This window comes from Rana temporaria, chromosome 5, assembly GCF_905171775.1.
Source record: "Rana temporaria chromosome 5, aRanTem1.1, whole genome shotgun sequence".
NCBI classification, from domain to species: Eukaryota; Metazoa; Chordata; class Amphibia; order Anura; family Ranidae; genus Rana; species Rana temporaria.
The window spans coordinates 51,352,256-51,365,025 of NC_053493.1; the positions used below are offsets into that span (position 1 = coordinate 51,352,256).

At 40.0% G+C, this 12,770-nt stretch overlaps 1 protein-coding gene across 4 annotated transcripts in view; it reads left to right on the forward strand.

Annotated features, from left to right (window-relative positions):
• The window catches only part of MYO3A (myosin IIIA), a 245,134-nt gene that overhangs the window by 78,329 nt on the left and 154,035 nt on the right, over positions 1–12,770 (forward strand). For all 4 annotated transcript variants that reach the window (XM_040352539.1, XM_040352538.1, XM_040352541.1 and 1 more), the window contains exons 9-10: positions 2,947–3,102; positions 8,144–8,243. In XM_040352539.1, coding sequence (XP_040208473.1) covers positions 2,947–3,102; positions 8,144–8,243 — 256 coding nt within the window. The remainder of the gene's footprint in view (positions 1–2,946; positions 3,103–8,143; positions 8,244–12,770) is intronic.

Below are 12,770 nucleotides of genomic sequence, written 5' to 3' on the forward strand. Positions count from 1 at the left end.
ACCAAAATGACCAAATAGATTACGACAATCTACCATCAAAACTCTTGATTATGACAAATGAAAGTGGGGCAGGTCTTGATTAAAAGTGGTGTCACTTCTGGTTTAACTCCAAAGAGATTTCTTGGAGTAAAACTGGCCGATCAAGATGTTCTCAAATGCAAGCAGTAAACTACCATTATTAGTAATCAAATTATTTTAGAAGGGCCCAATTATAAAGATGGCAATGGGCACATTGAAGGCTACTGTTAGCAATACAAATTAGTCCCTTATGTGTAATTCAGCTTCTACCTACTTTGCATGTAAATATGTGTGATTGGTTCTTTTTTTTTCAAAATAATAAGGAATTGGTTGAAATTCAATCATTAACTGCTTAAGGACCGCCCCAAGTATATATATATGTATATATATATATATATATATATATATATATATATATATATATATATATATATATATACTGCGGAAGGGTGTGCTTTTAAGTGCAAAATCATGTACCTGTGCGTGTCTTTGGGTCTGGAGCACACGCCCCAGATCAGTGGGTCTGGAAGATCCGACGTCCGCAGGGAGCCCAACAATCATTCCGAGAGAGGCAGAACAGCGGTCTGCCTGTGTAAACAAGGCTGATCTCTATTCTGCTAGTAAAGAAGACAGCGATCTTGTATTTCTGCTTGGCAGGAACACAGATCTCTGTCTCCCAACAGTTAAACCATCCCCCACACAGAAAACACTCACAGGAAACACAGTTAACCCTTTGTTCGCCCCTGATGTTAACCCCTTTCTTGCTAGTGTCATTAGTACAGTGATAGCACTAATCGCTGTATTGGTGTCACTGGTCCCCAAAAAGTGTCACTTAGTGTCATGCCGCGTACACGCGACCGTTTTTCATGATGTGAAAAATGCAATTTTTTTAAATGGTCATTAAAAACGATCGTGTGTAGGCTCCAGAGCATTTTTCTCGACGTGAAAAATGGGCATTACAAATTTAGAACATGCTCTAAATTTTCACGTTGTTTTTCACGTTGTCGTTTTTCACGTCATGAAAAACGGTCGTGTGTAGGCTTTAAAGACGTGAAAAAAACATGCATGCTCAGGAGCAAGTTATGAGATGGGAGCACTCGTTCTGGTAAAACTAGCGTTCGTAATGGAGATAGCACATTCGTCACGCTGTAACAGACTGAAAAGCATGAAGACTGAAAAGTGCGAATCGTCTCTCACCAAACTTTTACTAACACGAAATCAGCAAAAGCAGCCCAACGGGTGGCGCCATCTGAATGGAACTTCCCCTATATATAGTGCCGTTGTACGTGTTGTACGTCACCTCGCTTTGCTCAAGCATTTTTTTTTTCATGACCGTGTGTATGCAAGGCAGGCTTGACAAGAATCACGTCTAAAAAAACATTGTTTTTCCTAGGACATTAAAAATGGTCGTGTGTACGTGGCTTCAAATATGTCTGCCGCAATGTTGCAGTCCTGCTAAAAATCGCTCATCGCCACCATTACTAGTAAAAAATTGAAATAAAGTCAATTCCATAAATATATCCCATATTTTGTAGATGCTATAATTAATATACGCTTATTGGGATTTTTTTTCACCAAAAACATGTAGCAGAATACATATTGGCCTAAATTGATGAAGGAATTAGATATTTTTTTAAAAAATTGTTAGATATGTTTCATAGCAGAAAATGTAAAAAAAATGTTTTTTTCAAATATGTCGACCTTTTTTTCGTTTATAGCGCAAAAAATAAAAATCCGGAGCTGAAGTGGTTAACCGGCAACCCACCTAGGAAGTTCCAGTTATTTTTTATTTCAGAATCAGTAACTAGTCATGGGACAATAGCAGTGATGACCACACTGATCATTGGGGTACACTCAATCCCTGTACAGTTAGCATGCTACACTGTTTTTCCAGTGGATGCAAACATATTTACACATTGTCACAATATGGTAAGCCAGGTTTATACCAGTTAAACAAAAAAATACTGTGTATATAAGAGATGATTCTAGCAGTGGGCTGCTGTTTTGGGTGCCAAAAATTCAGGTCCAAGTGATGGAAATCCAGCCCTGGATGCAGATTTGTAGTTTGAGGATGCAAATGTTTCAATGCAAATTTTAGGGAAAGCAAAATAACAGGTGCAGGTACAAGCAAAATGATGCAAATCAGAAGCTTGTGGATGGCTGAAATATATATTATATATAATATATTTATATATTTAAGTCACCTTTGTGAAGTTATTTTCAACGTATAAATGAATGATTAATATCTCTACTATTATCATTAAATGCTAAGTCTATCCAAAATAGTTTTGAAACCCATGGGTGCCGTTTCTTACTAGTTATATTTTCCAGGGACTCTGATCCCTCATCAAATTATGGAAGAAAGCAATTCTTTTTCTCATTACCTGTATTGGATAAAGTGAATCTCTCGCGCTACTGTGAGTATATAGAAAGGTGTGTGGGAATAAACTTAAAACAAAAGCTGCTGAATCTAGTGATGTTCACCGAACACAAAAATAAACATGTATAAATAAATGATTAGCGCTAAAGTGAATACATACATACAAATATTGGTAACACCGTGCAGCGTGATGCTGAAGACTTTATATTTATTTATATTTATTTATATATTTCTACATCTTTGTATTATATATTGCCAGTGTGAGATATTCATCAGCATCACGCTGCACGGTGTTAGCAATATTTGTATGTATGTATTCACTTTAGCGCTAATCATTTATTTATACATCATTACCTGTATTCTTTACCCTGCTGTCTATATACTGTATAATTATAGTTGTAACCTATATTCCCCCTATATTCCCCCTATTCAAAAGTTAGCTAACTCATGGTGGTCCAGAATTCAGATCTCCACATCATGCAAGAGTGTCAGGGGAAAAGCAAACTGAAATTTTTATTCTGATTTTTCCCATTTCTTTCTTCTTTCAGGTGCCTCACAAAAGACTTTGAGAAACGTCCCACAGTGTGTGATCTTTTGGAACATGCATTTATTAGGCAAATTAGACATAACGAAAGAGCACTTCAAAAGCAGCTAATGGAATTCATAGACATCCACCAGCAAATGGGAATATTGGAGAAAAAAAGGTAACAATCTGTTTTTATTGTGTCTGCCCAATTACACTGAGGCCGCGTACACACAATTGGTCAAAACCGATGAAAACGGACTGAAGGACCGTTTCATCGGTTAACCGATGAAGTTGACTTATGGTCTGATGTGCCTACACACCATCGGTTAAATAACCGATCGTGTCAGAACGCAGTGACGTAAAACACACAACGTGCTGAAAAAACCGAAGTTCATTGCTTCCAAGCATGCGTCGACTGGATTCTGAGCATGCGCAGCTTTTTGACCGATGCTTTTGCATACTAACCATCGGTTTTGACCTATCGGTTAGGCGTCCATCGGTTCAATTTTAAAGCAAGTACTCTTTTTTTTGACCGAAGGATAACTGACCGATGGGGCCTACACACGATCGGTTTGGACTGATGAAACCGATCGTGTGTACGCGGCCTGACATTATTAAGAGTATTGTCTGAGTAAGAGAAAATATTTAATTAAAACATGCACATATACAGTATATAAGGAAATAAATGTCACCCGTCTGGTGCCCTTCCCCACTAAAAGGGCCCAATCACAATTATGTTGTTTGTGTTTCCCCTTATGTGTGTTGTCATAAGACAACTGCGTTGTCAACGCACCTTAATGGACAAAATTAGCCCCTGTTTTATTGATGCATACCACATATGCATTGTGGTGCACTGCTGTCTGTTGTACATTGACCAGTTTGGGGGTTTTACATCTTAGCGCTGACACCACCTGGCCCATTAAGAGATTTTTGACGCCAGGCGGGGCGCAGGTTAAGATCACATGTCCACGGTGATTGGCTGTCACGTAGTCCGAAAACTACTGATCACAAGGATCGGTCGGGAGTTTCTGGTTAGGCGATGTTAACTGTGTCGGGAGCATTGGGTGTATTGGGGGCAATTCACGTAAATATGCTAAGGACCAGGTGCAGAGAGGACTTATATTTGTGTACGGCCGGCACCAAGGAGTTAGAGTTCAAGTTTAACTAAAAATGTTAATTTAAAAAGCTGAAGTTTTAACCTCCTCATGCCTGCTTTAGCCAAAAGACAGGCCTAAATTTCTGGGAGGGCATCCAGGCACATCCTCCCAAACATGCGCCACATGCGCGGCGCGCCCCCTGCAGGGCTCGCACAGCGCTCTGCGATCAGCGAGTTTGCCCCCTTACCACGGAATCAGCTGTCAGCCAATAATAGCTGATCACGTGATCTAAACAGAAGTTCGTAATCTACTTGTTTTTTTAATTGTCTGCCTCATTTATATGAGGTGATTAAAATACAATCTTCTTCAGGGATAGCAGCATCTCTGAAATTGCAGAATAAATTATCAGTGGAATAAATTCATATTGCATACCAACATTAAAGACCGTGATGTGTCACTCAACGAGGTCTAAAAATTGAATTTACATATTTCAGCGCCTGAATTGGCGCCTAGTGTATATTAAGTACAAAGCAACTTACATGTCCATGCATTTGCTCAAAAGGAAAAACAGTCCCCCCGTCCAGGATTTTTGCCAAGGTCCACCAATCATTTCACAGCATGAAGGAGTCCAAGAACAAAAAGTTCAATTTAGATTGCCCAACAAAGATGATATTAGCATCCCAAATGATCTCCTCAAACGCACCAATGTAAGAGAGAAAAGGACAAAAGACCTAGGTAAGAAAATATAAATGGTAAATGTGCAAAAACGAAAAAAATAAAAAATAAATCCATTTATGACAATCATGGGATTCTGTCTTCACGACGAAACATGTCGGGGCGTGGCTGTGCAGCAACCGTCTGAAGGAACGTGTGACATCACAAAGTTAAACTAGGCAGTGGAGGTCCAGGGGGGAGCTGCAAGGAGGCGGTGAGAGATCAGTGGTTTACCTTGGGTCCGCAACGACCAATACACTCGGTTTTTGCACAGTTATCTTACAAGTTTGCTGTGATTTAATGCTCAAGTTTTTTGAGATTCATGTGAGTACAATATTTGAAGTGTTTAAAGTGTATTATTATACGATATCACGCTATTGGAGCTTTTTTTACATATTTGCATGTGGAGCAATCTGAGGCCTCGTACACACGACCGAGTTTCTCGGCAAAAACCAGCAAGAAGCTTGCTGGATTTTTTTTTTTGCCGAGGAAACCGGTCGTGCGTACACTTTTCGACGAGGAAACCGACGAGGATCTCGTCGGGCCAAAAATAGAACATGTTCTCTATTTCCTTGACGGCAATGGGAAAATTTGGCTCGCCAAGATCCTCGGCGGCTTCACAAGGAACTCGACGAGCAAAACGATGTGTTTTGCCCGTCGAGTTTCTCGGCCGTGTGTACGAGGCCTGACAGTCATTTGGTTGGAATCTGAAAAACCGGCTATGCCTATTTATGAGACTTTGTTTACGCTTCACACGCCAAACACAAGAGTGTGGGGCAACTTGCTGTGGTGAGTTTTGCATCTGACGGGAGAGGAATCACCGAACACTGGGTGTGGTGGAAGATTATAAGAGATCTCATGCACTGGATTTAATAATACATTGTTGGGACTTTATACAATATTTTTATTTGTGTACATAATCATTTATGTCATAGGGTGTAATTTTTGAAATATATTATCACTGTATAGTTTGGTAAACACAAGTACTGTTTAGTAGTATCTTCAGCGCCACTGATTATTTATATTTCTTTTTAGATTTATCAAATTTTTTCATTTATAGCACAAAAATTCAAAACTGCAGAGGTGATCAAATACCACCAAAATAAAGCTCTATTTGTGGGAAGACAATTATAAAAATTTAGTTTGGGTACAGTGTTGCATGACCACGCAATTGTCATTCAAATTGCGACAGCGCTGAAAGCTGAAAATTTTCATGGGCAGGAAGTGGGAAAGTGCCTGGTACTGAAATGGTTCACCACTAGCCGACCAGCTGCCGCAGTTATACAGCGGCAGGTCGGCTCAGCTGCGCGAAATCACGTAGGTATACGTCATTTCGCATTTCAACCATTAGGGGCGCGTACGTGCTGCCGGAGGCGCGAGCGCCCCCTGCTCGCCCCTGGTGCCAACGCGCGTACCCGGCAGGCGCGATCACCGCCGGGCACCCGCGAATGCTCGTTACAGAGCGAGAACGTATGAACAGCGATCTGTCATTTACCCTAGTCAGTCCCACCCCCCTTCAGTTAGAACACACCTAGGGAACATAATTAACCCCTTCCTCGCCTCCTAGTGTTAACCCCTTCACTGCCAGTGGCATTTTACAGTAATCAATGCATTTTTATAGCACTGATCGCTATAAAAATGCCAATGGTTTAAAAAATTTGTCAAAGGTGTCTGAAGTGTCCGCCATAAGGTCGCAGTACCGATAAAAATCGCTGATCGCCGCCATTACTAGTAAAAAATAAATATTAATAAAAATGTCATAAAACTATCCCCTATTTTGTAGACGCTATAACTTTTGCGCAAACCAATCAATAAACGCTTATTGCGATTTTTTTGGCGAAAAATATGTAGAATATGTATCGGCCTAAACTGAAGAAAAATATATATTTTTAGATATTTTTGGGGGATATTTATTACAGCAAAAAGTAAAAAAATATTCATTTTTTTTCACAATTGACGCTCTATTTTTGTTTATAGCGCAAAAAATTAAAACTGCAGAGGTGATCAAATACCACCAAAATAAATCTCTATTTGTGGAAAAAAAAAGGACGTCAATTTTGTTTGGGAGCCACGTCGCAATTGTCAGTTAAAGCGACGCAGTGCCGAATCGCAAAAAGTGGCCCGGTCATTGACCAGCAAAATGGTCCGGGGCTAAAGTGGTTAAAGTCCAATTAAAATCAGCTAACAAAATCAAAATAAAAGGTATCCAGAGTCTCATAGTATATTTTATTTTGAAAACAGTCACATAGTAGAAAAGCCTTTCCTCTACCAACATGCTACACGGAAAGACACCTGCACTCTATGTGAAAGCCGTGGTCTATCTACAGAGATTTGACCCCCCCGCCCCCCAAGGGGTGTTTTGTATTCCAGGGGGTATGTTGGACCCCAGTTCACAATAGCATTACATGGGTGATTCAAGAGGGTAGTTTTTTCAATATGAAGCCAAGAGCATGTGGACATGACCTCAAACTAGCAGAAGGAAAGTTCAAGCCCTATCTTGGAAAGTATTATATTACCGAAAGAATAGACTTCCAGCAGAGGTAGTGAGTCAGTCAACAGTAAGTGAACTCAATCATGCTTGGGACAAACATAGATCTATACTCAAAAAAAAGTTAAAATAATATATATAAAAATAATAGTAATAATAATAAATAAATAAATAAATATATATATATATATATATATATATATATATATATATATATATATATATATATATATATATATATATATATATATAAAAATAAATAAATAAATAAATAAATAAATATATATATATATATATATATATATATATATATATATATATATATATATATATATATATATAGATATAAAAATCCTAATTTATTTATTTTATTTTTGATGGGATCCACTTTACAGACCGCTTGGTCTTTTTCTGCCATTTCTGTGTTTCTACATTATTTGCTAGATTTATTTGTTTGTAGCTTCATAAGTAGCAAATTAATCAAATTGTTTGACTTCAGCTTTTTTTGATGAACGGGCTCCAAATTATTACATCACATTCCCGTAAAGGTTTTTCTATTCACAAGTGTCATTTTATGAGATAGGACAGTAAGGGTATCTGACTGGTGTCAGTCATGACGGAGGTTTATTGCACTGTGTTTGAATCCCGATGTGTCTCAATGCAATTTGTATTTATTCAAAACATATTCTGTTACCAGGACGCAGCGGACGCAAGCACCTGATCTATATTCTGCTAAGTATATCATTTGACTGTAAATGAGCCTCTTTTACTTAGATCCTCACAGGGCTTTCTAGGAAACATACTGGGTTCCTGCAAACAACTGTTATTCTGAAGTTGATTCCTGTTCTTATTTCTTGAATCACTGAGGATTATTTTTTTTCATTCAATTATTAAGGGAAAGTCTATTGCTTGCTCCTTAGGCATGAGCGCATTCATACAAAAAAGGGGATTTTCCGAGAGTCTATGACACCCAACCAGAATGATGTGGATGATCTGGCAGTCTTGGAAGTTCTAGATGAGGTAGGATTGCCTTTTATTTTATATTTTATCAAATGCCATAGGAAAGATGTGCGTTGTGGAGATTTACCTTCTCTGTTTGTCCTGTTGGCCCTTTATTACTGAGCCAAAAGGTGATGGTGAATCCAAAAGGATTCAGGGGGAAATCTTCTGGTGGAGTCGCTTGTTCGGACTTTCTAAGATTAGAATTCTGCTCACTTTCCAGAGTTTTCCTGTTATTTCTTGTTCTGGTGACAGCTTTCTAAGACCAGAATTCCTTTCACTTTTAACCACTTCAGACCCAGAAGAATTGGCTGCCCAATGACCGGGCCGTTTTTTGCGATTCGGCACTGCGTCGCTTTAATTGACAATTGCGCGGTTGTGAGACGCTGTACTTAAACATTGACGTCCTTTTTCTCCCCACAAATAGAGCTTTCTTTTGGTGGTATTTTATCGGTTTTTATTTTTTTGCACTATAAACAGGAAAAGAGCGACAATTTTGAAATAAAAAAAAAAACACAATATTTTGTACTTTTTGCTATAATAAATATCCATTTAAAAAAATAAAAAATAAAAAAATGTCTTCAGTTTAGGCCGATATGTATTCTTCTACATAGTTTTGGTAAAAAAAAATTGCAGTAAGCGTATATTGATAGATTTATAGCATTTTTATTATTATAATTTTTTTTTACTAGATCTGCGATTTTAATCGGGACTGCGACATTATGGTGGACAGATCGGACACCTTTGACACATTTTTGGGACCATTGGCATTTATGCAGCGATCAGTGCTATAAAAATGCACCGATTTCTGTAAAAATGTCACTGGCAGGGAAGGGGTTAACACTAGGGGGCGATCAAGGGGTTAATTGTGCTCCCTAATGTGTGTTCTAACTGAAGGGGGGATGGGACTTACTAGGGGAAATTACAGATCGTGGTTCCTAGCTATTAGGAACTTAGGGCCAGATTCACAAAAGAGATACGACGGCGTATCTCCTGATACGCCGTTGTATCTCTGTTTCTATCTATGCGACTGATTCATAGAATCAGTTACACATAGATATCCCTAAGATCCGACAGGTGTAATTGTTTTACATTGTCGGATCTTAGGATGCAGTACCGCGGCCGCCGCTGGGGGGAGTTTGCGTCGTAAACCAGCGTCGGGTATGCAAATTAGGAGTTACGGCGATTCCCAAAGGATTTTCGCGTTCGCTACGTCGCCGCTAGTCTAGTTTCCCGTCGCAAAGTTAGTCGTCGTTTTGGGTGCCCTAACTTTACACAGCAATCGTATTGCTGTATAAAGTATGGCCCTCGTTCCCGCGTCGAAATTTAAAAATGAACGTCGTTTGCGTAAGTTGTCCGGGAATATGGAATTACGATACGCGCGCCGCCGTTCGAAAAAATGACGTCACTGCACGCAAAGCACGACGGGAATTGCGAAACGGAGCATGCGCAGTAGGTCCGGCACGGGAGCGCGCCTAATTTAAATGGCACACGCCCAAGTTTTCATCGCAAGTGCTTTGTGAATCAGGCACTTGCGATGAAAACTTGTGGCGGTGTAACGTATCTACGATACGTTACGCCACCGCGATTCTACGTGAATCTGGCCCTTACAATCTGCATTTCCTGTTTACAGACACACGTCCCTGTTCTGCCTCTCGTGCCCGGAGATCGCTCGCGGCCGGCAGTCATCGCAACCGCCGGTCACAAGCATCGGCACCCCCGAGATGCAGCCTGCTAGCCCGCTTAAAGCCACTGACATACAACTACGATGGTTCGGCCAGTGGAGCCAACCTGCCGCAGTATAACTGCGGCGGCTGGTCCGCAAGCGGTTAAGCAATTTCCATTAACTTCTCGTTCTGGGGACAACTGTCTAAGATTGGAATCTCCCTCACTTTTAAGAAGTTTCCTCTTACTTCTTGCTCTGGTAATAACTGTCAACAAGGAAGAAAAGTGATGGGAAATCCAAATTTTATAGAACAGAAAAAGAAGTGAGATTGTATATTGATTGGTTTACGCAAAAGTTATAGCGTCTACAAAATAGGGGATAGATTTATGGCATTTTTATTATAATTTTTTTTTTTTACTAGTAATGGCAGTGGACTGTGACATTATGGCAGACATATCAGGCATTTTTGACACATGTTTGCTATGCTGACGCCTTAAGAGTTCCCTTCACTGGGCCAAGCCCAACCCCTGAAAAACAACCCCACACCATAATCCCCCCTCCACCAAATGATTTGGATCAGTGCCCAAAGCAAGGTCCATAAAGACATGGATGAGCGAGTTTGGGGTGGAGGAACTTGACTGTCCTGACCAACCTGACAGAACACTTTTGGGATGAAGAGCCAGGCCTTCTTGTCGAACATCAGTGCCTGACCTCACAAATGCACTTCTGGAAGAATGGTCAAACATTCCCTTGGACACACTCCTAAACCTTCTGAACAGCTTTCCCAGAAGATTTGAAGCTGTTATAGCGGCAAAGGGTGGGCCAACTCAATATTGAAGCCTACAGACTAAGACTGGGATGCCATTAAAGTTCATGTGCATGTAAAGGCAGGTGTCCCAATACTTTTGGTAATATAGTGTAGTAATGAATGAGGCTGTAGCATACACAGAACTAGATACAGGGAATATCCAGAACATTTTTCACACAAGTATTTTACTATGTGGATTAAACTAAAGGGAGGCGGGGAGATCCCCTAAAAAGTTCTCTCAAAGTGAGACTGGCACTTAAGAATTACATTTTTTTCATAGCTTTATGGGTCTTATTTTCTTAAAGCAGTCCAAAAATAGACATGTGCATTAAAGATTGAAGTATTGCTTTCAAAACTCTGCATTTATTTATTTTGTGTTACATAATCTGCCTTTTTCACTGTTGCACTTCTGATTTTGAAAGAGGATGTAAACCCGATTCATGAAATTTGAGCTGGGCACATATATCTGCAGTATTTTGTTATCTCTCTCTTCAACCACTTAAGGAACCCTTCACGTCGATATACGTCGGCAGAATGGCACGGCTGGGCACAAGCACGTACCTGTACGTCCTCTTTAAGAGCCCAGCCGTGGGGTCGCGCTTGTGTGCCGCCGGCGGTGCGCTCGTGACCCGGTCCAAAGCTCTGTGACCGCGCCCGGTGTCCCGTGATCGGTCACAGGAGCTGAAGAACGGGGAGCGGTGTGTTTAAACACAGCTTTCCCGTTCTTCACTGTGGCAGTGTCAGTGATCGTGTGTTCCCTGATATAGGGAAAGACGATCACTGACGTCACACGTCCAGCCCCGCCCCCTTAAAGTTAGAAACACATATGAGGTCACGCTTAACCCCTTCAGCGCCCCCTAGTGGTTAACTCCTAAACTGCAATTGTCATTTTCACAGTAATCAGTGCATTTTTATAGCACTTTTCGCTTTGAAAATTTGGTCCCAAAAATGTGTCAAAATTGTCCGATGTGTCCGCCATAATGTCGCAGTCACAAACAAAATCGCTGATCGCCGCCATTAGTAGTAAAAAAAATAATTATTAATAAAAATGCCATAAAACTATCCCTTATTTTGAAAACGCTATAAATTTTGCGCAAACCAATCGATAAAAGCTGATTGCGATTTTTTTACCAAAAATATGTAGAAGAATACGTATCGGCCTAAACTGAGGAGAAAAAAAAATGTATATCTTTTTTGGGGATATTTATTATAGCAAAAAGTAAAAAATATAGATTTTTTTTCAAAATTGTCGCTCTATTTTTGTTTATAGCGCAAAAAATAAAAACCGCAGAGGTGATCAAATACCACCAAAATAAAGCTCTATTTGTGGGAAAAAATGGACGCCAATTTTGTTTGGGAGCCACGCCGCACGGCCACGCAATTGTCAGTTAAAGCGACGCAGTGGCAAATCGCAAAAAGGGGCAAGGTCCTTAACCAGCATAATGGTCCGGGTCTTAAGTGGTTAAAGAGCCAAGTCCTGTAGCTCTCTCCTGAACCGTTCCTCTGTTATCAGCCTGATAACTCCTGACAAATTCTCTGACACTTTAGACAAAAGCAGCTTGAATCTTCTGTCAGGGGAGGTTGCTAAAATAGATTAGCAGGGAGCAGGCCCTATTACAAAACACCTCTGAGAGTCTTTGCCTATGATGAGAGGGGGTGTGTGCCTTTCCTCCAATCAGCAATGTTAGCTATCTTGGCTGTATGCCCAGACATCACACTCTGTGTTAAACAGGAAGAGAAAATCTCCTAACACGATCTCAACTTTCTAAAGAGTATATAAATGTGAAGACAGCAGCTATGCATGTAAAACCTATGTAGGGAGATTTGGTTCATCTCTGTGTATCATCTGAGGCTGTTCACTTCACTTAGTGTATGGAGGGTTTACATCCACTTTAAAGGGGGGGAAAAAAGCTGGCAATCTGAAATAATTAGTTCAACTCCTTTTTGGGTTTAGACAATTGCAAATAACACTGCATGTGGGGAAAAGGGTCTTTTTATTTCACTTCTGACCAAAAGATCTACATTTAACTTACTGAACTATTTACTACCCATAACATTGGATTTAAATATTGCT